At 37.8% G+C, this 24,792-nt stretch overlaps 1 protein-coding gene across 8 annotated transcripts in view; it reads right to left on the bottom strand.

The window, feature by feature from the left end:
• The window catches only part of TENM3 (teneurin transmembrane protein 3), a 654,366-nt gene that overhangs the window by 137,102 nt on the left and 492,472 nt on the right, over positions 1-24,792 (bottom strand). For all 8 annotated transcript variants that reach the window (XM_088832605.1, XM_055416368.2, XM_055416366.2 and 5 more), the window contains one exon: positions 10,822-10,944. In XM_088832605.1, the coding sequence (XP_088688731.1) occupies positions 10,822-10,944 (123 nt within the window). The remainder of the gene's footprint in view (positions 1-10,821; positions 10,945-24,792) is intronic.

The raw sequence follows: 24,792 nt of genomic DNA on the forward strand, positions 1-24,792 counted from the left end.
AACTGTTTTCACACTTACAGTCTTTCTCGATCATTTGAAACATAATTATCTTACAAATTATATGTGGTGTTATTTCTTGGGAGAGATTAAGTCTGGTACTTATCAGTCATTCTAAACATACCATAACCCTGCAAAGTGTAAATTAAGGAAGAATGGATTATGAAGATTTCCAAATCAATCAAATTCAAAATTCTGATGACTTCAAGTAGTTGTAAATTATTTTAATGACAGAAGAGAGTCTTCTATCTACAAAAAACTATTAACTTAACATTGAGTTAATTTTGGAGCATTTACTAGGGACACAGAATTGTAGGTATTAAGAAACATAAACTAGGGAACAGAATCTTAGAGATTATGGGCTCTGGCTTTGATGGCTTCTGTCAGCAAGCAAGTAATTACCTGGTTAGAAAGACAACACGTACAAACTAATAAATGACTATCTTAAGCAACATATGGTTAAAGGTCAGAGCAAAGTGATATGACTGAAGGCAGGAGCTGGAAAGATGTCATAGAGGGGCAGGTACTGAGCTCGACTTTGCAGGACAAGTAGGATACGGTTTCTGACTAGAGGTAAACTTCGTAATTAAAAACATGGCAATGGAACTGAACAGGTGTTAGGGTAATAGTAAGCAGAGAGATCCATCTGGCTAGAAAATAAGCCTAGAAAACTGGTTCTGGAGTCAGACAAACTGGAGTTTGAACCCTGACTCTACTGGCTAACTAGCTGTGTGACCTGAAGGTGTATAGTAAGCTTCTGATACTAGATCTCATCTGTAAAGTAACCATGCAATCACAGGACTCCTCTAAGCTTTACATGTGGTATTCTATATAAGCACTTGGCTCTCAGAAGATATCAAATGAATGGAAGACATCAATGGGTTTGTCATGGGAGAAACAGAAGATAAAACTGGAAAAGAAAAAATGATATCAGATCATGGAGGCCCGTGAATGCCAGGTTAAAGAATTTGGTCTTCTCATATTGGTGGATTTTTTATTTTCAGTTCTATCAAATGGCATTATTCCACCCCTTTTCTGGAAGTAGATATATATGTGTTTTGTTTGTGTATATATGTGTGTGTGTGTGTGTGTGTGTGTGCGCAAGGAGATCAAACCAGTCAATCCTGAATATTCACTGGAAGGACCAATGCTGAAAATGAAGCTTCAATACTTTGGCCACATAATGTGAAGAGTTGACTCATTAGAAAAGGCTCTGATTCTGGGAAAGATCTGAAGGCGGGAGGAGAAGGGGACAGAGGACAGATGATTGGATGGCATCAATGACTCAATGGACATGAGTTTGAGCAGGCTCCGGGAGATGGTGAGGGACAGGGAAGCCTGGCGTGCTGCAGTCCATGTGGTTGCAAAGAGTCAGACATGATTGAGCGACTGAACAGCAACGTGTGTGTATATATATATATAAAGTGTTGTGTTCAGTTCAGTTCAGTTCAGTCGCTCAGTCGTGTCCGACTCTCCGCGACCCCATGAATCACAGCACGCCAGGCCTCCCTGTCCATCACCAACTCCCGGAGTTCACTCAAACTCATGTCCAGAGTTGGTGATGCCATCCAGCCATCTCATTCTCTGTCGTCCCCTTCTCCTCCCGCCCCCAACCTTTCCCAGCATCAGAGTCTTTTCCAGTGAGTCAACTCGTCGCATGAGGTGGCCAAAGTATTGAAGTTTCAGCTTTAGCATCAGTCCTTCCAATGAACACCCAGGATTGATCTCCTTTAGAATGGACTGGTTGGATCATGCATATAATTCATGGCACATTTTAAAAACAGACACTTATAGAGCACAGGGAACTCTGCTCAATGTTATGTGGCAGCCTGGATGAAAGGGAGTTTGAGGGAGAATGGATATATACATATGTAAAAAAAAAAGTCAGTATTTTCATGTCAAAAAATTTCAGAAAATCTCAGATACTTGAAATCAGAGAAGGCAATGGCACCCCACTCCAGTACTCCTGCCTGGAGAATCCCATGGACAGGGGAGCCTGGTGGGCTGCCGTCTATGGGGTCACACAGAGTTGGACACGACTGATATGACTTAGCAGCAGATACTTGAAATAGATTTAATATGGGTAAATTATACTTCAATGCCACAAAGGCAGATTTTTGTTCCTACGTCTTGTGTGTGTGTGTGTATGAGACCAGGAGAAACTGAATTCAAGATTAATGATGAAGGCACCTTTTTACCACAAAAGTTTAAGGTAGATATCAAGGTTATGGCCATTAGGGTCTAGAGTTACAACAAGTCACACTTATGGACGAGAATGAAGTCTGAGGGAAAGTGTGTTACTAGTAAGTGTTGGGATTCTTTTCTACCTGGACTACTGCATCCTACAATGACACATGACCATCAGGTCAAAGGACAGCTACAGCTAAACAGAGATCCATGGAAGATTCTGAAAAGGTGAAAGGTAACACGAAGTCATTATCTCAAGGCATTAAAGTGCAGTCATGTGGGAAGCCTAGAAGTGGAGAAATAATGAGAATACAGTTGTAATAACCCAGGTAGCTAGCAGGAGGGGGCTGTACAAGAAAGCTTAATAAGAAGTCATTATTAACAGTCTCACTTCCTCTCTTTCCTGATGTCCACACTCATGGCAATTAACAGTGCTTCACCTGCCAGGTCTATTTTTGTTGAACTAACTTACCAATGTAAAATGCTCTTGAAAATAAAAGTTCAAAATTGGGTTACAGTAATCACTGCAATTTTTCATGTATCAACTCACAGACTATCAACTGTGCATCACTTACTGAATTTTAAAATATTTATCATATTAATATTCATTTTAGCAAAACTAAAATATATAGATAAAAGGATACAAAATATAGCCCTACACCCAGAGATTATTTTTGTTTGCTAGCAAACCAAACATCTTTATTTAGAAATTTTTAAATACCTGAGATCAATGTCTGCTTTTCATTTTGGAAGCTTTTGCACAAGAACCTACATTTGTCATAAAGTAGTTTTTACTGCGGAGAAGGCAATGGCAAGCCACTCCAGTACTCTTGCCTGGACAATCCCATGGACAGAGGAGCCTGGCGGGCTACAGTCCATGGGGTCGCTACTAGTCAGACAAGACTGAGCGACTTCACTTTCACTTTTCACTTTCACACATTGGAGAAGGAAATGGCAACCCACTCCAGTGTTCTTGCCTGGAGAATCCCAGGGATGGCAGAGCCTGGTGGGCTGCCATCTATGGGGTCACACAGAGTCGGACACGACTGAAGTGACTTAGCAGCAGCAGTTTTTACTGAAAAGCTTAAGGAGGGGGGAAGAGGGAATTAACCTTTAGTGAGAATCTACAACATGCTAGGTAGTTTCATCTATATCATGTGTTTTAAATTTCAAAACAACTCTGTGAGATTGCTACTATTTTGAGATGAGGAATTTAAGGCTCAGAGAAGTAAATTATAACCCAAAGGGAGGGTTGAGTCAAGGTTCAAATAGAAGTCTGCATAATTCCAAAACTATGTGTCTTGTATAGAATCACCTATATAACCCATGCTTTTTATTAAAAACAAATACTTATTTCAAATTATTAGGTTTTAAATTTATCTGTCTATTCCATATAAAATCAGGTATGTTAGCCCACTGAAAGACACTAGAGAAACTGCTTAGCTTTCAGTTTTAGGACATAAAATTGTACTTATTTTTATTGGGAGGGAATGATGGGCTTTGTGTGCCATGGTTACTATGACCTAATATTCTTCATATTATATGTGTTAGTTGCTCAGTCATGTCTAACTCTTTGCTACCCTATGGACTGTAGCCTGCCAGGCTCCTCTGTCCATGGGATTTTCCAGGCAAGAATACTGGAGTGGGTTGCCACTCCTTCTCCAGGGGATCTTCCCGACCTAGGGATCAAACCTGGGTCTCTGAACCACCAGGGAAAATTTTTTGTATTATAATTTATTATAAATTCCTAATAAGTTTTGGAGAAGGAAATGGCAACCCACTCCAGTGTTCTTGCCTGGAGAATCCCAGGGACGGGGGAGCCTGGTGGGCTGCCGTCCATGGGGTCGCACAGAGTCAGACACGACTGAAGCAACTTAGCAGCAGCAGCAGCAGCAGCAATGTTTTGGTTGATTTCTACATATACTCTATTTTAAAATACCGAGTAGAGCAGTAGTCCTTCATCCCACTAAGATCCAGTGGCACACGTATTTATACATGAGATCATTCATATTTAGAATTGTTCATTATGTTCACAGATTTCTAATGCTATTATTAAACATTATTGCCATTAACAAGTTCTATTGTTACTACCTGAAGCTTATGTGATTTAATCTGCTCTCTGGTCTTGATCCTGTCTACTGCTGCTAGAAATGGCTTGTAGATGTTTTAACAGTGTACCCATGCTTTGAGAGCTGGTCAGCATTAGCTGGTACTAATCCCAGAACTGTTTTCCAAAACATCATCTTTGCCCAAGGGCATTAGCTTTGGAAACAGTAATCAAGTTCTGATTTCTAGGGTTTCAGGTGTTGCTTTATTGCTTTCTCTATATCCTGATTTTGAGGTGTTAAAATCTTTCTCACTGCAATGATATGTGTACCTACTTCTGCGTTGAGAAGTGTATCTACTTATACAGTTAGACCCACAGTTAATTTAACAGGTGGCTCTTTTTCAGAATGAAGGTTATTTTTAATTGTAATACAAAAGAACCAAGGTTGAGTGGATGTGCTTGAATGGGGCAACAGTAGCTCTGATCACTGTTTCTTTTTTGTCTACCTGTAATGGAAAATCTTCCTAGAATCTCAGAGTTCCAGTGCCCTTGGAGGTTATTTGGTCCAGGATTCTTCAAACAAGAGTAGTTCATACCCCTATGGAACACGGGGACTTTTCAATGTAGGTAAAAGGGGTACGTCATTTTACGGGAATTAATTTCTAGAACCTCAACAATTCCCATATTTAGACTTCCATTACGACAGACAGGCATACTTCCCACATATCCAGAATCTTTCTTTGATACACTCTCTTAGAACATAAAGTTTCCAGTGTGTCAAATAGGCAAAATTGAAAGCATTTTTGTTGATAAACATTCTTTAACCAAGACACCATACACCCAAGGAAGGGCCCTTTTGTTTTTCCTGCCATACATGTATTTCTGGCAAAGGCAAAGTGCAATGAAGTTAAGAAATGGACTATTTAAGACTGCTGGCAGATTCTAAAATCTGATGCATCAAGAGGGAGAGAGAAATCTTTGTTTTGTGTCCGTGTCACCTACTCACCCACTGTCTATGAATGCTTTTCATCTGCAGAAGAGTTTCATGATTGCAAAGAGAACATCAATAAAGTAAGAAGTATTCAAGGCAATGATGCCTTATTTAATCCAATTGTCAAACTCCTGGCAAGGCTCTGAGTTTTATCCATCTCTCTACTGCCTGCCTAGCATAGGAATTCTGAGCTGAGATGGTTGTGACAAAATTTATATTAATTTATTTGAACTGAAAAAAACAAGCCAGACTTTTATGGAAGTAAGTAGGTTTGATTTTATTGAAAACTAGCTCTACCAGTAAATTAAATAGTGAGTATTTCCCATACATTTGATGAGCTAATTAGAGATATTGAAAGTATATAATATGATAAAAGCATTCAAAAGACTTATAACAAAGGTAAATGAAAATGAACAATGGTTCCATTTTCCACTCCATTCTGTATATATCAGATAAAATAAAGTGCCAGTAAGTAAAAGAATAAGAGATATAATTAGTGGAATGCATTTTGCTAAGCCTTGGTGAAGCCTTTTTTGGTGTACTCCATGGAAATTGAGAAATTTGGATTAATTTGGAAAACTGTGTAAAGAATCTTTTTGAAATCAGGTAACTGCCAATTCTTTGCTTTCAATAAAACTGAAGAAGAAATGTGGTGGAATTGACACTTGTAGACCACTAAATATACTTTTTGGAAATAGATCACTATGGGATTTTTAACAAAGGACTAACAAGGACTTCGAATAATTGAATGAGACATCTTCCTAAAACTATTCTTCCATTCCCATCTGCTTATTTTGTAGGGAGAGTTCCTATGTTTACACTTACAAAAAAGGAAAAAAAAACAGGAATAGAATTGATATTGAAACTTGCTTTGCTCTTGTAATAAGTAATATTCAACAGTGAATACATAAACTGTCTGAAAAGTCTCCATTTCATTCAGAGAGGTATTTTAAAATATATTTTCACTTTTTATATTTAATAATTACAAAATGCTTAACATTATGTATATCATAATTAGGTTGATTTCAGCCAAATATGTACAACTGATAAACGGAAACAAAATTCAGTATAATGAAACAGATTAAGAAAAACAAACACTTAAGAGTACTATAGTTGCAGGAAATACAACTCAAATTAGTGCACATATTTCAGACACATAAGAACAAAACAGTTTTAAGATCACTGATCTAGTTTATCCGATGAAATGTGGTCATTTTTAAGTGCGTATCAATGTCTCTCTGCTTTAAATTATTACACTATTTAGAATCTAGGATTTATTTTGAATCAAGGTCTCAAAGTTCTCTTTCCTAAAATGTAGATGCTGACCTGACCCTCTCACGATAATCAGTGATACACAGAGATAAGGACATCACAGATTTCTCTCTGCTACTATTAGTACAACATTCCTGCTAAAAAGCCTCTATCTGAATGTCAGGAGACTAGAGTTTTGTGAAGTGCTTTGTCTTTTTACATTCTGCACTGTTGCTTTTCAAGTCATGGCCCTCCTCTCATTCGGCCAGGTCACTGCTGTTAGCATTTTCAAATGCTCTTTATTGATTGTAAACACACCTGGAAGTCAGCGTGCCATTGACACCATTTGATAAACTTGTAAATACTTGGACAACCTTTTCCTCTGAAGCTCGTCAGTCCTCCCAGATAAAAGCCTGGAAACAGATGTCTTTCATCATGTCCTGAATTCCAGAAAACTTTGGCTTCAGAGGAAATGAAAGGAGGGCTAGTTTCAGGGCTCGCCATCCTCCCTTACTGAGATCACTCCATCCTTGAACCCCCAGAGTCTGAACCTGGGAATGATCACATGAAATACTAAGGTGGTCTGTAGGTTTTACCAAGAGAAAAAGGAGGAAAGGTGGAGGGAAAAATAGACAGGGCAACAGACTGCCCTGTAGTTGTTCTAAACTCAAAGCGTGTGGGTTAGGAATCAAACCAATTAAAGCCTTCACAGTTAGAGTGAGATGTACCACATCTTCAAACACAATAAAGTATCATCTTGAAGGTTTTTTCCCCATCCTGTCCTGTTGTACCTCAATGTGGGAGCCACTAGCTGTCTTTTCACCTGCTAACTGTGATTTTTCCTTTCATCAGTAAGTGTGTGTCACAACAGTCTTAATGTCTTAAAATCAGTGTGAAAACATAAAGAGGTTGAGTACACATAGCTGTTGTTATTCCTTTCCTTCTTATGTGATTGATTCCCAGTTTATATAGAAACACATCAGTTAAGTGGCGTTTCTCAGATAACTCCATTAAGTAAAGGACTTTGTACTCTGAGATATTTTATGAATAATAGTTTATAACCACCAGATATCATAAGGACAAAACAGAGTAGTACTTAAAAATTCTATCGGTAATTTAGGGGGTTTAGTATCTGTTTGAGAATTACTCTCTGACATCAGAAATCCACTCAAAGTTAAAAAATACTACTCTTTGGGGTCATAGATATCATGAACTTGCTGCCTGCACATCATGTGAGTGAACTGGCCTATGATGATTAAAATGAAAAGGCAGAAAATACATCCAACTTTGAAGGTCTAACAATTGTCAAGGAAGGTAAATGATAATAAATATCATCTTAGGTCCCACAGAGACACTAATAATTAAGGCATCAGGAAGCAAGGTTGGGCATTTATAGACAATCAATAGCCCACCCTCCAATTCTATGACCTAACCTTGGATTTATACTCTGACTTTGAGATCTCTGAGAGAAAATATCTTTTTATAAACAACCGCATGCCATAACTTAACATTATGTATACAGAGTGTTACATCACAAGCTAAGTGAATTAAAACATTACCTTGCAAACGTAGTTTAATGGACAAAATCAATGTAGCATCTAATTAAGGAGCTATTATACAATGCAACAACATAAATACTATATGCAATATTGAATAAAACTCAATATGCTTGAAGCACTGTTAGCCCCATTTCTTCAATTCGCAGGCAATTTTTAACTTGCTTTAAAATTTAATTCTTTGAAACTGGCTTGTATTTGAGAAAATTCATACATGACGAACAATAATGTAAAATTTAAAAGCAATCTAAATCTTTTTTTGTTTAAAGAAGATGAATCAGTTTTTCAATTTGTCCTCATACAAAAGGGGTTTTTAATTATTTGCTGACATATAATTGACATGCAACATTATATTAGTTTCTGATGTATAATGACTTGATAACTGTATATATTGTAAAACAATAGTGACAATTTTCTCTGTATGTGATGAGAACTTTTAAGATCTACTTTTTCACAACTTTCAAATATACGAGACAAGTAGAGGAAGGGAAGGTAACCACCCATCTGGGGACTGACCCCAGAGACTGTCTCTGCCCTGTCTCACTTTCCCCAGAGGTTAGGGGGTAATGCCTGGGCACAACCTCCCATGCACCCCGCTGTCCCTGCTTGTGTGAATATACACACTATGGCTCCGTCGCTGAGTTGGTCAGTTCCTGGCAGGGCCCCTACTCAACAGCACCCTGCAGGATGGGGCAGGAGGGCTGGGCTAAGGAGACCCTGAGCAGGAAGCCTCACCTATGGGACTGCAGGAGGGAAAGAGTGGGGCCCCACCTCATCCTCATGGTGACTAACCAAAGTCTCCACGTTGTATATTATATCCCATGACTTACTTATATTCAAACTGGAAGTTTCTATGAAAGATTTTTTTTACGTGAAGTCATCTGCCAGAGTTACACTAACCAAAATTGATGCTTTCATTTTGTCTTATATTAATGTGCTGTGCTCAGACACTCGGTCATGTCTGACTCTGTGCGACCCCATGGACTGCAGCCCACCAGGCTCCTCTGTCCATGGGATTCTCCAGGCAAGAATACTGGAGTGGGTTGCCATTTCCTTCTCCAGGGGATCTCCCTGATCCAAGGATCAAATTTCCATCTCCTGCACTGGCAGGCAGATTCTTTACTGCCAAGCCATTGGGGGAAGCCTAATAAAACATTAGGATATATAAACAAATAAACAAAATGTGTACAATAAGCATTTTTCTCTTCCGTCTGTAAAAAGTACATGTGTGGTCAACAATTGCCATTTGATCATTCACAGGGACCATCCACTTTAAGAGACAGTCTAAATTTCAATCTATATAAACCCAAAATAAATTTCTGTATAGTTACTGGATCTGTTAATACGTGTGTTATCAGTGCATTAAAGATTAAACAGTTGTTTAAAGTAATTATATTTCACTTAATTGAAATTTCCCAACAACAGTTTTAATTAGGCCAGCTTTTCTTCATTCTCTTTAATCCACCGTGTGCTAATTTCCACTGTCACTGTCATCAACCATTAGATTGTAGTTTATTTGAAATATATAGCACTTGGTATCAAACACTCTACACAGGGGCAGCAGTGGCAGTATTATTATTACTGTGAAAATCTAACATTTATGAATGTCTTCTAAAATCCCCCAGCCTCCCTCAGAAAGAAGAGGGGTGACTATATAGCACTTGGTATCAAACACTACACAGGGGCAGTGGTGGTGGTATTATTATTACTGTGAAAATCTAACATCTAAAATCTATCAGCCTTCCTAAGAAAGAAGAGAGGTGTCATGAAGTATTATTATTAAAACAGAAGATGGAAAAGCAAAGAACAAAAAAGTATGGTAAAAGCATTAGTCATAGCCAGTGGGTACATGTAAAGTAGCAGCATATATAAAATACAAATAAATATACTATACAGATATGTAATAGCTTCTTTTCAGTCTTGCAAAGAAATCAGCTACACGAGGATGAAAGTAACTGATGCCAAAGCAGAAGGAAAATATTCTAGATTAGAAACAAAGAGGAAGGTGAGCCAGGGAAATGCTGAAAGGCAAAGAGCCTGCTTCTCATGTGATGGGAAAAGGTGTCTTTATCTGGTTGCTTTGAGGTATAAAGTACTATGACATTTTGCAAAAAGTCAGAGAATGCCAAATGCCAAACATGAACACAAGCATGTACACACATATAATAATAATAGGTACATCATATAAATATACTTACACGTGGACATATTTTTATGGGTGTTTATATTGAAAAAAATGAAATACAGCATTCTCTAACCTCTTAAATACCAATTTTTAAACTCGGAACCAATTGATTTGAAAGTCTGTTAGCTTAAAGTGTAAACTTTTGAAAGTTTAGAGAAAGGGCAAGCTGAGGAAAGGTCAATAAACGATAATCCTTTAATGTGTTTTGTACGTAAAAGCTTCTAAAACAAAATGAAGATAGTATTCCAACTTCACATACTAGCTGAATGAAGAAAGCTCAATAAACCCAAGGTGATATAAGAGATGATACACTGAATTATAACCTATTTACAGACTAAAAATAAAACAAAATGCACACTTTTGAAGGAAAGGCAGAAAAGCCTAGCCATCGACTCAGAAGGCAGAACACTGTATTATTCCTATAATAAAAATATGAATGTTCAGTGCTTCAAGTAACTGAATGAAAGCCACTCATTCAAAGATAATATTTGTAATTCTAAAACCTCTTCCTTCTCCCATACACAACTGGCTCTAACATGGGTAAAAATAAATTTATGGAAAAGAAATGTTACAAGAAAAACACAGGACACATGATTCTTTCTCTTACCATTGTCGCCAGAAGGTAGCGATACAGTGTTTGTTGGCATGGTATCAGAATTCACTTTTCCATTCTCAAATGTGTCATTTTCGGTTTGCTGTAACTGCCAATTGAGGCCAAAGAGATGCATTGCTGGGGGTAAAAAACACACATTGTTTAAAGGTCTGCTGCTTCCAGTTACAACAGCAAATGGTACATCTGTTCATAACAAGAGTCACATGTAAAGTTAGACTGTCCATACTCTGAATAGCAAGAGTCACATGTAAAGTGCAAATTTCCATGTTCTGAAATGCCAAGGATTAATTGCCTGATAAAAATTAGAAAATAGTTCTTCACACAAAGGCAATTTAGGCAGCAGTGCAAGGCAACACAGCAGCACTTTAATAAAGATCTGATATTACTTGGCTAATTAGTACTGGGAAACTCTTAGAATGGATCACTCTTTGCTCTGCTTTGTTCCAATTCTACCATTCACCATCATCTAAGTGAGTGGCAGGACAGGACCACAGGCCCCTTGCACACGTACAATACTTGGTTGTAACATTTATAGGTTCTTAAGAGTTGGCAATGGACAGGGAGGCCTGGTGTGCTGCAGTCCATGGGGTCGCAAAGAGTCGGACACTATTGAGTGACTGAACCGAACTGAATTGAAAAGACATGGCGCTCTTCATTTGGACTAAGGTAACAAGTGGTCTCACAGATCAATATGGTGCATGAAATGGTCAACATGGATTCAGATGCACAACATGCAGTAATATTTGAATACTCTTAATTTAAGATGAACAATCTTCAAACCTTTGACTTACAATTCAGCACTAGCACAGATCAAGCAACGTGCATATGTGTCAGATTCAGTTCAATTCAGTTCAGTCGCTCAGTCTTGTCTGACTCTTTGCAACCTCATGGACTGCAGCATGCCAGGCCTCCCTGTTCATCACCAACTCCCGGAGTTTACTCAGACTCATGTCCATTGAATCGGTGATGCCATCCAACCATCTCATCCTCTGTCATCCCCTTCTCCTCCTGCCTCCAGTCTTTCCCAGCATCAGGGTGTTTTCCAAAGTGTAAGGTAACTTCATATAAAGTTTTTGATGTAGGATTGATAATCTTATAAATTTATGTATAAATTCTTACATAAATTTTATATGTTTACTAATTTTCTTTATGTAAAAATCTTAGCAAATAGCTAACTAGAAGACCAATTAGAAAGAGAAAGGTAATATATTATTTTACATATTTTTATTTTATTCTTTAAAAATATTTAAATAATTACCTATTACCTATAATTACCTATTACACTGTCACATTAACCATTAACACTGAATGTTCATTTGTGCTCCATAAAATAGAGTTTAGGAATTAATCCCTAAGGAAGGCTAAATATCCATGGGGAAATCTGGTGATTGTCATAATTACTGTCATGAAGGAGAATTTTTCAACATTATTTGACAGTATATATTCATTATACATATTGGAATTTACCAAAGAGAGATGTAAGAGTTTAGAAAGTACTATTAGAGACAGTGTGATAATGACTAGTTAAAAAGCCCTTATTAAATATCGAATATATATGAAAAAACTAAGCTGTTACAGTGTAAAAGAGCAATTAGACATGGGTTCAATCTCAGTCTAGAATTTGTTGTTGTTGTTTAGTTGCTAAGTTGTGTCTGGCTCTTTTATGACCCCATGGACTGTAGCCCATCAGGTTCCTCTGTCCATGGGATTTCCCAGAAGAATACTGGAGTGGGTTGCCATTTCTTTCTCCAAGGGATCTTTCTGACCTAGGGATCCAACCTGTGTCTCTTATGTTTCCTGTATTGGCAGGCAGACTTTTTAGCACCAGGGAAGCCCAATCTAGAATTTAACTTTGGACAAATGATGTAATATTATTAAACATTAGGTTTACTTACAAAATGAGGCTGGTTAAACCAACCTTAAATGATGAGAATTTTCTAGACCATGTATATGAAGGATGTGTGTGTGTCAGTCACTCAGTTGTGTGCAACTCTTGTGACCCTATGGACTGTAGCCCTCCAGGCTCCTCTGTCCACGGGATTTTCCAGGTAAGAATACTAGAGTGGGTTGCCATTCCCTTCTCCAGGAATTTTCTAGACCAGATATATGAGGGATAGCTGGTACTTACTGGGACAGCCTGTAGTATGTAGGTCTTTCATTTACTTATTCTGTACTCCAGGTTACCGAACCATTTGTAGTCACCTGACCAGACCCTAGAGTCTCTTGATAAATACCCGCCTCAGCCCCCACAAATGCAGTGCTCTCTACCCACTGCAAAACACCTATTCCTCCCTCTGATGGTTGGTGTCAGCTTCTTGGGGAGACCTCCCTGAAAGAATGAAGTATCTCCCAAATTGTCTTAGATCATTCAGGTATCTCATTTGTCTCACACAGTGTCTGCTACCGACCAGATCTCAGTTAAGCATCTGTCAAAGAAATAAACTCTGTTTTCTGAGGTTTTAAAGTCTCAGACAACACTTCTGTGGACACAAGTATAGCAATTTAAGGCAAAATTAATAAATACCAAATAAAACTATAGATGGCTAAGAATGGAGTGTTACATTATTGCTGATGAATTAATGACTGCTCTTAGCATAATGCTATAGGAAAAGTACAATAGCTGAGTGAAAGCCCATTAGCACTGTATATAATTGATCAATTTTTTAAAGAGAGTCAACAGTTTGGGGACATTCTATTACCAGTCCCACATTCTTTTGTTAACAATTCCTTATGTAAAAATCATCCTTTAGTAAAGAAACACACCAAACATACAGGAACACAGCCACATCCACCCTGGACAACTCCTAACAAACATACAGGCTCATACTCCCTGTTTAAATTGTAGTTTTTCAGCAATTTCCTTTAAAGACTAATTTTTTCAAGGATTAAGATACAGGTTTACAACTCTCCAATATACAAGCTGTCAACTCATAAAGAAGTATAATTTCATGTCATTTTGCATTAAAGTATGTAGTTTTTGAGTGGCAAAATTTCAGAAGCTTTCTCAACATTTATCACTTCATACAGTTTTCAAGGTTTCAGATAGTTCAGCAATGTGTGAATACAATGCTGTAGTTCTGCATACAGTAAACGTTTTGACAGACATACTCTGGCTTAGCAATAATATTCCAAAAGAGCCGTAGTTTCTACACAAAATAATGTATCATCATTGTGAGCTTTTATGTAACATAAAAAGCCTTCTTGAATGATAGATTTGCTTATATTACTAGTTTTAACAGACTCTGAAGAGGAGGAACTGTCCCTGGGTCATGCACAAATATCAAATGTTAAAAAGCAATGTTATGTTTGTGTTTGGAGAGCTATTTTACTTTTTGCCAGATGGGCCACAGCTTAATTACATATATTTTTTAATTATAGAAAATCTCAGTAAAATGGGATTTTGGTTCTATTTAAGATGCCATATAATGAGAAACATACCAAATGGTATTGTATCTTGTTAAACCCTGCTTTGAAAACAGATACCAAACAGTTGTTTGGTCTTAGGATGTTACGTACTTTGAAAATGTTGGTGTTTGGTATTGAGTGAAGCTCTCGACACTGAGGTATAATGAAAGATTTTTATGCAAATACAAAGATTGATTCCAAAGTTAATGAGAGACAGAGACACACACAGAGAGGGATAGAGAAAGAGATACAAAGAGAGTGAGAAAAAGGAGGCAACAAACTCAAAGTCAAAATGCTACTGAAATTACTGAGCCCTGGTGTAATGCGCTATCTTGGCAGACAAATAAAGGGAGAATTAGAGAAATAAAATTCATCCATAAAGAAAGAAGAATGATCCTAATTCTTTAATGCCCAGACTGGAAAGCAGAGTTGATCCCAAGAGAAGGCAACTGCTGCCACTCTTCATGATGCTGTGATGGGTCCTGGTTTGCCCAGGACCTGACGGAGGGCATGGGAAGAGTGCCAGAGAAGAGACTGGCAGCTCTGTGCTCCACGGGGACCTTGACCCCCGGGTGGACAGCTTAGCTAATGAGGATGGCTTAGGTGAGGTGGCGCAGACTGGAAGCAGTACCAGGCATTCTCTCAGCCGCAGACAGGGTCCTCTGCGTTGGTGTGGGAACAGGGGGATGCAATATTTTTTAAAAATAAAATGTTCACTGAACACTTAACTATGTGTCAGTGTCCTGCTTGTGCTTAGCCTAGCATTCATTTAATCTTCCCAAAGACTCCATTAGGTAGTTACTATGTTTTTTTTTTTTTTAATTGTAAATCTGTGAAAACTGAGACTTTCTGAGTGTAAGGTTCCAAACGAGTAAGTTGTGGACTGTGACCTTAGACCCAGACACCACCTATAACCTACCCGAGGGCGGCTGAGTGTGAATATCCACACAGAAGGGAGTCGAGTGTAACTTCTGTGAGGGTCGTAGGCTAGAGACGTGATTCTGTACCACATCTAGGAAACTGAAGGCAGAGACAGAATTTGGAGGGGAGGGAAGGAAAAAAACAGTAACTGGCAACACTTGTGTACTCCAGGCACCGTCCTGCCACACAAATACTTTCCTATCGCAGTATATGGTTGAAAAAGGAAAGTTTTACAATAGTGTTATGACGGTGATTAAATTAATAACAGGCTGTTTTGGTTAACTCCAGGAGTCTTAAAAACAATTTAAAAATTATGCAAGTAAACTGAGGTGTGTGTTTTAAAGTTATAGAAATACTCATGTAGATATAATCAGTTCAGTGTGTTTTTCTTGCATTTTGAAATACCTTGATATCTATTATCTCCTCTTGAATGTAGTGTGTGACAGGATCGTTACCCCTGATGTGGGAGGATGTAACAGAGGCAGAGAGGGGGTCAGTGGTTTACCCAGTTAGCGCATGAAGAGGACTCATGATGCGTATCTCTCTGTGTGTCTTTGTGTGTGTGTGTCTCTCTCTGTCTCCAATTAACTTTGGGATCAGTCTCTGTATTTGCATAGAGATCTTAAGTTACACATATTAAGTGTCAAGAACTTCACTCAACACCAAACACCAACATTTTCAAAGTATGTAACGGACCTCCTGATGCTATTTCAGGATTCCTTTTTCTGCACTGTTCTGTTTTCCTATGGTTTGAATCAAAACTGAGCATTCGCCTCAAAGGAATTATAAAAATGTTTAACACAAATTGTTAATTTGTCTCTCTTTTGAGTAGCAGAAGTACTCAGAAGTTGTCCATTTCTTAAAGTTGAGCTGTAAATACAAGATGTTTACCAACAATAAATAGTTGTATTTTTGCAAGATCATTTAAAGGTTGCTTGTTGGGAATTAGAATATATTTTCTCCATATTAAAAACTCTTAGATACAGTGGGTAAGTCCCCATAGATGTACAAAATTCTGCCTGCATATCCAATAGAAACATGTATCCACACAGCACCAAAAGGCATGAACAAGAATGTTCACAGAAATATTTGTTATAGCCCCAAACTGGAAAGAACTCAGATGTCCGCTGGCAGTAGGATGGATAAACAAATTATAGGATCATCATACAATGGAATTCCACACAGCAATGTGAATGAGTGAACCACCTCCAGATGCCACAGTTTGGAAAAACTTCACAAATAGAATACTGAGCAAGGGAACCCATTCACAAAAGATGTGAATACTGTGTAAGTCCACACGCAAAACATTCAAAGAAGGTGAAAGTACCCGGAGTGACTCTCTGCAGGGAGAAGCAGGGAGGTGATGACTGGGAGAGCCCATGGGGGCTTCTGGAGAGAAGGTAATATTCTATTTTTCTGCCTGGGAAGCCACTGGGTTGTTCACTTAGGTTCTGTATACTTTTCTAACTACATACTAAACTTAAATACTTTATTTAAAGTAGTCCATCTGACACAGAGCATAGCTAAAGAAGGTATGTTTTACCTTCCCTGAACTTTGCCGCAGGTGCTTTTCTCTGCAAAGCTCCCAGGCATTCCTGCCCGTAAGGTTGTGGGTGAGACAATGAGGACAGCCTGTTATAACAACACCACCCCGACCCCCGGCCCTGCTGAGATAAACAGAATAAATGCACACACAGAGCAAAGACCCAGTGTAGAAGGATGGTAAGCGACGCCATCCGGTAAGAGGAAAAGGGAAGGGTGAGACAACAGTCAAGAGACAAGAAACCCACATGTCCACTGATGAATGGATAAAGAAAATATCATATACATATGCAGTTGTTGTTTAGTTGCTAAGTCATAGCTGACTCTTTGTGACCCCATGGCCTGTAGCTTGCCAGGCTTCTCTGTCCATGGGATTCCCCAGGCCAGAATACTGGAGTGGGTTGCCAATCCAGGGACTAAACTTGTGTCTCCTGCATTGGCAGGTAGGTTATTTATACTACTGAGTCACAAGAGAAGCCCGTTATATAAATACACAGGACAAATACTGCTTGATTTCACTTATATGGGCAACTGAAATAGTCAGACCCAAAGGAGCAGACAGTTGAATGGTGCTCAGGGCTGGAATGGGGGGATATGGGGAGTTGTTTAGTGAACAGAGTTTCTATTTGCAAGATGAGAAAGTTCTAGGGCTCTGTTGCATAACAAGGTGAATACAACACAGACCCCATGAGCTGGCCAGATCTGCCTGTCTACCACAGTGGTTCAATTATTCTGCTTCCATGACACTGTTCCTTATAATTCCTGGTTTCTGGGGTGCCTTCCCCAAACTCTGCCTGATGAAATGTCACCAACACCCTAACATCTAGTCCACATAACATTTCTTCATGAAGTCTTCCTAGAATTAATTTGTCCTCTATACTGCCATCAGTTCAGTTCAATTCAGTCGCTCAGTGTACAGCTCTTTGTGACCCCATGAATCGCAGCACGCCAGGCCTCCCTGTCCACCACCAACTCCCGGAGTCCACCCAAACTCATGTCCACTGAGTCAGTGATGCCATCCAGCCATCTCATTCTCTGTCATCACCTTCTCCTCCCATCCTTAATCCTTCCCAGCATCAGGGTCTTTTCCAATGAGTCAACTCTTCGCATGAGGTGACCAAAGTATTGGAGTTTCAGCTTCAACATCAGTCCTTCCAATGAACACCCAGGACTGATCTCTTTTAGAATGCACTGGTTGGATCTCCTTGCAGTCTACGGGACTCTCAAGAATCTTCTCCAACACCACAGTTCACAAGCATCAATTCTTTGGCGATCAGCTTTCTTCACAGTCCAACTCTCACATCCATACATGACCACGGGAAAAAACATAGCCTTGACTAGACAGACCTTTGTTGGCAAAGTAATGTCTCTGCTTTTTAATATGCTATCTAGGTTGGTCATAACTTTCCTTCCAAGGAGTAAGCGTCTTTTAATTTCATGGCTGCAATCACCATCTGCAGTGATTTTGGAGCCCCCCAAAATAAAGTCTGACACTGTTTCCACTGTTTCCCCATCTATTTCCCATGAAGTGATGGGACCAGATGCCATGATCTTCGTTTTCTGAATGTTGAGCTTCAAGTCAACTTTTTCACTCTCCTCTTTCACTTTCATCAAGAGGCTTTTGAGTTCCTCTTCACTTTCTGCCATAAGGGTGGTGTCATCTGCATATCTGAGGTTACTGATATTTCTGACAATCTTGATTCCAGCTTGTGCTTCTTCCAGCCCAGCGTTTCTCATGATGTACTCTGCATATAAGTTAAATAAGTAGGGTGACAACATACAGCCTTGACGTACTCCTTTTCCTATTTGGAACCAGTCTGCTGTTCCATGTCCATATACTGCCATAGCAATTTATATTATTTTACCTTGAACAGCCCACCTTATATTTGAATACATTTTTAACTGTCTCTTGTGTGAGAAGCAGGGGGGTCGTAGGAGAAGCACCAATGGCTCTTTGCAGCTAGGGATTGGAAATAGGTACTCTGATGGAAAATGATGAGTTTGGGGTGGGGTAAGGGAATAACGTGTAGGATGTTAGCTATGGAAAAATGGGAGAGGATAGTTACAGAAAAAATTTAATATGTAATTCAGTTTTTTCAATATTTTGCTTAGAGTTGATCTTAGAGGGCGGGCTCTCCATAGCTTGGTTCCTGAGAAATAAGGATAACAGAGAATCTGAGACTGGTAACAGTCAGAAGCAGTCTTAGCACATTGTTGACTGGAGATGCATAAATGCCACAGATGTTAGTTTCTGCCAAAATGCCCCAGTCAGTAATGTGTTAGAAAGTACCTAGTATAATTCCTGTTTTTGCACAGTGGGAGAATACAGATTTTCAAGATGATTCCCAGTCAGAACTCTTTTAAGTTAGTTGTAGTATCTGACATTTGTCATCTACAAAATTCATGAGCATACTTTTTATACTACCACCCAAGTCAATGATAAAAAAATTACAAAGATATCAACTCTAGAAATAACTCAGTGCTAAACTGTCAATCACTTTTGCAACCTATGTTACTTACAGCCCGATAGACTACTCTAAACTACATTTTAAGGGTTTTGCCTGGTATTCTTAGATTGTAACCAAATTCAAGATGCTTAAAATTAAAATACTTCTTGTGTCACTCAAAAAATATTCTATAATTGCTTAATTTTTTTCTTTCTAGAAATGCCAAGGTAAAAAAATCTCATTAATTGAGATAATTTTGAGACAATATGCTGGTGAAAATCTACCGGTGAAATTTTATGAAGAAATTTTCAGGCTCTGAAATACCATTGAAGTGAGAGAAATTATAGCATCTGCTCCCTTTATTTTTCAAGGGTGATGGAGATAAAAGGAATGTGTGATATTATATTTATTTCACCTCCTCCCCATAAAAAAAAATGGGCATGCCATTGTTTTTAACCGATATATGCTGGTTTGATATTTAAAAGCCAGCATGTAGAAAACTTGAAACCAAAATGTGTCATTAAGGGGAAAATTATATGCCACCAAAGAGCAAATTCAGTGCCATTTTTAGTTCCATGTTGAGAGAAATGGTGCCAAATTTTGATCTTGTCTCTGGGGACTATGCCACCAAAGTTGTTATCACAGCTACTATTATTTCTACTGGCGTGCCTGTGTTCTCAGATACTGCCAAACAGGGATGGGAAGGAGGGGTGGCGACAGCTGGTGACATGGTCCAGCAATCTGCCAGAACCTTAGAGTAAATTGCAGGGGATGTTGTGAAGCGAACACAGAAGCAAGCACCCTTGCCATCAGAAACCTGAACCCAGGTTATGTCACCAGAACCTTGAAGAGTAAGCTCTGAGGTTTTGGCAACTTAAAATCTAGTTCTTAGCATGCCTGGCATTATTGGCTAAATGCTGTTTAATATTACAAGATCAAGCATGCATTCTTACAAAGACAAAAAAAGTATGAGATAATATGAGAACCAGATTCTGGTAAAAACAAACAAAGACAAAAAAAGTATGAGGTAATATGAGAACCAGATTCTGGTAAAACAAACAAACAGAAAACTAAGCTAATAGATATCCTGAAAGTATTTGCAATTCAGTTGGATTTAGCCTCCAAAACTTTCCAAGTTCACCTCAGCAAGCTAAGGTTGAAAGTTTTCCTGTCTTGAAATCCACCTCACATCCACCATGGTAATATTTTCCCCCAAAATAATCTTTCTGAGAAAGAATCATTAAGAACATGTTATCAGAAGTTGCAGGAAAAGACAATCAGGATCTGAACATTAATAGGTATGAATGCAGCTTTCAGCACAGGCTGTGTGGCATCTTGTGGAGACCTTAGTTTACATTTAAAGAGACCTGGGTCTAAGTCTCAGTACTAGCTCTATTGAGTTCTGGAACCTTGGCAAGTCCCTGGGCCTCTCTGAGGCTTAGATATCTTATTTATGTAAAAATCTGAAGAATTGCACTCACTGATCTTTAAGGTTTCTTCCAGATTTATATTCTATGGTATGTCAATATAATGTTTTAAAATATAAATATTTAGGCTAAAACATTGAGCATAAGGAAAAAAAAAAACATCTGGCATCAATATACTATCAACATGTTAGAATACCAGTGTTGTGGTTCCTTTGTCTTCATTTTAAAATAAAGTAAAATTGCAGGGGCTCAAACTATCATTTTATGCATACTATTCCTTGGGTATTTTGGGTTTTGAAAGCAAAATTCCTTCATTTTGTGTTTAAATTTCATGAATACATAAATATACATGATGCACATGTGCAATGATTAGATTTTACAGAGAAAATGAGAAGAATACTCTTAAATATAGGGCAATGATTTGATCTGATTCATGTTTCCAGAATGCAACCAAGTTTTCAATGCAAAATGAAAGTATCTCATGTAAAGATTGCAGTTTGTAACTTGGACCCCTACTGGTCTAAACTGTCATTAGGAATACATAGTTTTCCATAAATTAGCTTTTGTTTTGGATTTCCTGCTGTGTTCATATACATGTTGACGGAATGTGTTAGGCAATATTTTGGCATTCAAATCCATTATTATTTGTTATTAACTTTTAAGGCTAACGTTATTTCAAAAGTTTATACCTTGCTGACCCAAATATGGTTATTTGAAACTCAATATTTCTTTTGAAAGCTTAAATATTAGTTTGTGCTCAAATTGCCATTAAAAAGATATTATCCCAACTATAAGATATTTTGATATTCAAAGGAATTAACACTTGATGTAGCAAGGTTCTCTGGCCATTATAATCTACTAGAAATCACAAGCTTTATGAACGAACAGTTTTGAAGGGGAGAAGGGGAGGGAAGTGAGGAACGACTGCTGACATTTTGTATTTCTATACTGTATATTTTTCCTTCCTGTCCTTTCTTGGCCTGTGTCATTAATGGGAGTGTAAAACCACGGCTATGATTCAGCTCTGCAGTTTTGTTTCTGCCAGAATATTAGACACCTGTTCTTTTAGATATAATCAGATTAAAAATTCTACTTTTAAATTTCATAGCCTTTTTTCTTTCTCCACTATGGAGATTCAGTATACTATGTCGAAGGATGCTGCTTAGTAAAATAGCAATTCCAACTGTCCACTGACAGCCAGGGCTGAAGCTGACAGAGGCTTATGAAAATCAACCTGTTGTTTCTGTCACCAAGAGAATTAAGTTGGGATTTCTACAACAGATTGTTTTCCTAGTGTTTCATTAGTTTTTCTCGTTTCCAGGTTCTGTTCTAGAAATGAAAGAAGCATTCCTTCTCCAACCAAATAGAAAGACTAAAAGTGTTCATCCTCATGATTGACTGCCCAGAGGGGCCAGTCATTATCAATAAGCCAGAGAATCTTTGAAGTAACAGTTGTCAGCGTTAAAGAATATGGTATGAGAACCCATTCCAAGAACATTCAAAATACAGAATGAAATCATTTACATGATTTACAGACTATGCCTTGCTTGCCAAAATACTGAGTTTGCTGTTATCGTGAAATGTTTGTGACAGAGGATTCATTGGTAACAGTTATTAGCAGCTTCACCATTGAAATCCCATGGATCTACTCATTATTCAAAGGCTTATTGTACTGACTCAATTTTAGAAATAATAATATTAAAAGGAATCTGGATTCCTTTCTCCTCAAAACATTGTTTAAGACCTATATCCTACTTCTATGCAAATAAATGTGTAAAGATGTTAGTGACCTACTTAAGCACATAAATTTCCTTGGCTTGTTTTAACTTTTTGGAAGAAGAGTGCAATAGACCTGAAAATGATAATTCTTTGAAATTTTAAGACACCTTAATCATCATTATTAAAAGATCTAACTATTAGGGATATGGAGATTCTTAAAGGAAGGTTGGTAGATTAAAATATGGCAAAATCCAAAAGGTACATGTATGGCTGAAGTCCCATCACCGTTCACAAGAAACTATAACAATATTGTTAATCGGCTATACCCCAATACAAAATAAAAAGTAAAAAACAAACAAACAACCCTCTGTATAGGCCAAACTATTTATCTGGTGGTGTCAGTTTGAAATCCTTAAATGAGTATATTTTTAAGACCTTTCCAGTTTAAAAATTTAGGTTTCTATTGTTCATTTTAAAATGTCAACCGAGGAATACTGTGATGTAGGACGTGCTCATTGCATACATTGGAAAGAACATCTCTTACAGTACAATTGCTGCAGGTACACATAAAAATATTCCTTGTCTTCCTTTAGGTGGCTTGTTTCTCCAACGCTTCACTTGCTTCTAGAAAGATCTACATTTCTGCTCCAATGAATCAATAAAGAATAGTTAATGTGAAAAAAAAAGGTAAAATCCAGAAAAATATCCCCTTCAAAATGTCCCTTTCATAATAATAATTATGAAATAATTACTCCACTTCTTCCCCGAGAAGTTACATTTGAGAGAAAGAACATGATTTGTGAGTGTGTGAGTGTGTATGTGTGTGTGTCATTGTCAAGTGATAAATTTTATTAATAACAAAATCAAAGATCCTTTAGGAACACAGGCATAACCAGCTCAAGCAGTTTGCTGTTTAGGATTCATTTGTCAACAAAGATTGAGTCAGTGTCTCCCTATCAAGTTCTGTTGCCTGTGAAAGTTGGACGACGTGGAGACCACGTCACCACTTGAGGCGCCTCGTAGGGAACCGTAAATTCAACACATCCTATTAGCCTGCCTTGACCTCCCACGTCATTTCATCAAGTAGGGCTGAAAAACAGCTTGGGAAGCCAGTTTTCCAGCTGTTCCCCATTCATTTGGGCTCACGTGGAGAGCAGCTTTCCTCAGTTATGAACTCAACTATAATTAATGATATTTATGAAGCTTTTGTGGAAATTTTTTTCAAAGCAAAATCCCGAGGAAGTCGTCTCTGATACCCTGGAGACGGCTCTCGCTGTCCACCTGCTTCTGTATTTGGTGGTCTCAGGCTCCTTTCCTAAAAATAAATGACCCACTTTCCCACTTTCAACATGCAGTGCTTCTCTCTACGTGATTCTCTTCTGAGATCACAAGGAATATCTTTGAAGAAGTAAAATGCATCTAGAAACAGCCTTAGTCCAAAAATAGAAAATAATGGTAAAATCTGTGATGACTTGAAATGACTGAAACAATATGATTAGGTTTTATGTATAAATTCTATGTAACTCTGTGTCTCATGAAGCTAGCTTGTAAAAACTACAAGTGGAGTTAAGCATCCAGAACAAAATGAAAAAATCCCAGGGTAAAGACCTACAGCATTTTCAGTCCCCTCAGCAGTGATCCCCGTACATTTCTTTAATATGCTCTTCACCTGTATCATATAATTGTGAACCTTCTATGGTATTGTTATTTTATATATATTTTTATATGTATATATTTAATTTCATTTTTCCTTGCAATTACTGGCAAAATTTTAAACACATTTTAATTTTTTTAATAACAAATTGCAATTTTTAAGTAAATTCTTAATTCTTATGAGAAACAATGCCCTCTGATATAGTGGAATAAAGTTCTAGACTCAAAATAAGAAGACCAAGAAAATGTGCTTATCATGTTCATTCCCTAAGTCATGTCTGACTCTTTGAGACCTCACGGTCTCAAAGCAGACTATAGCCTGCCTGGGTCTTCTCTCCATGGGATTTCCCTTGAAAGAATAGTGGAGAGGGTTGCCACTTAAACACTGACTGGCTTTAATGCTGGATAAGTCACTGATTCTCTGGGCCAAAGATTTTTCTTTCTAAAATATTGTGGATACTGATATTTGATTCACTAGATTGTGAAATAATAGCAGCTAAAATTAATTGAGCACTTACATTTTATAGGCACAGTGATTATTATTTTTCTTTTTATCATTAAAATTGAAATATAATTCACAGCGTTGCATTAGTTTCCATTGTAAAGGAAAGGGATTTAGTTAAACATATGCATATCTATTCTTGTTTAGATTCTTTTCTACTATAAAAAATAACCTATTTTTCTATAGGTTATTACAATATATTGAAAATAGTTTCCTGTGCAATATAGTAGGTCTTTTAATAATTATTTTATGAAATATTCCAAAGATCTCCACTATTACTAATCCTGTTTACAATGACGAGGAAACCCAGGTTTATGGAGGTTAACTACCCTGCTCAACTGCTCAAGAT

The sequence above is a fragment of the Moschus berezovskii genome, chromosome 26, assembly GCF_049115385.1.
Source record: "Moschus berezovskii isolate FMDL1 chromosome 26, NW_MosBer_1.0, whole genome shotgun sequence".
NCBI lineage: Eukaryota > Metazoa > Chordata > Mammalia > Artiodactyla > Moschidae > Moschus > Moschus berezovskii.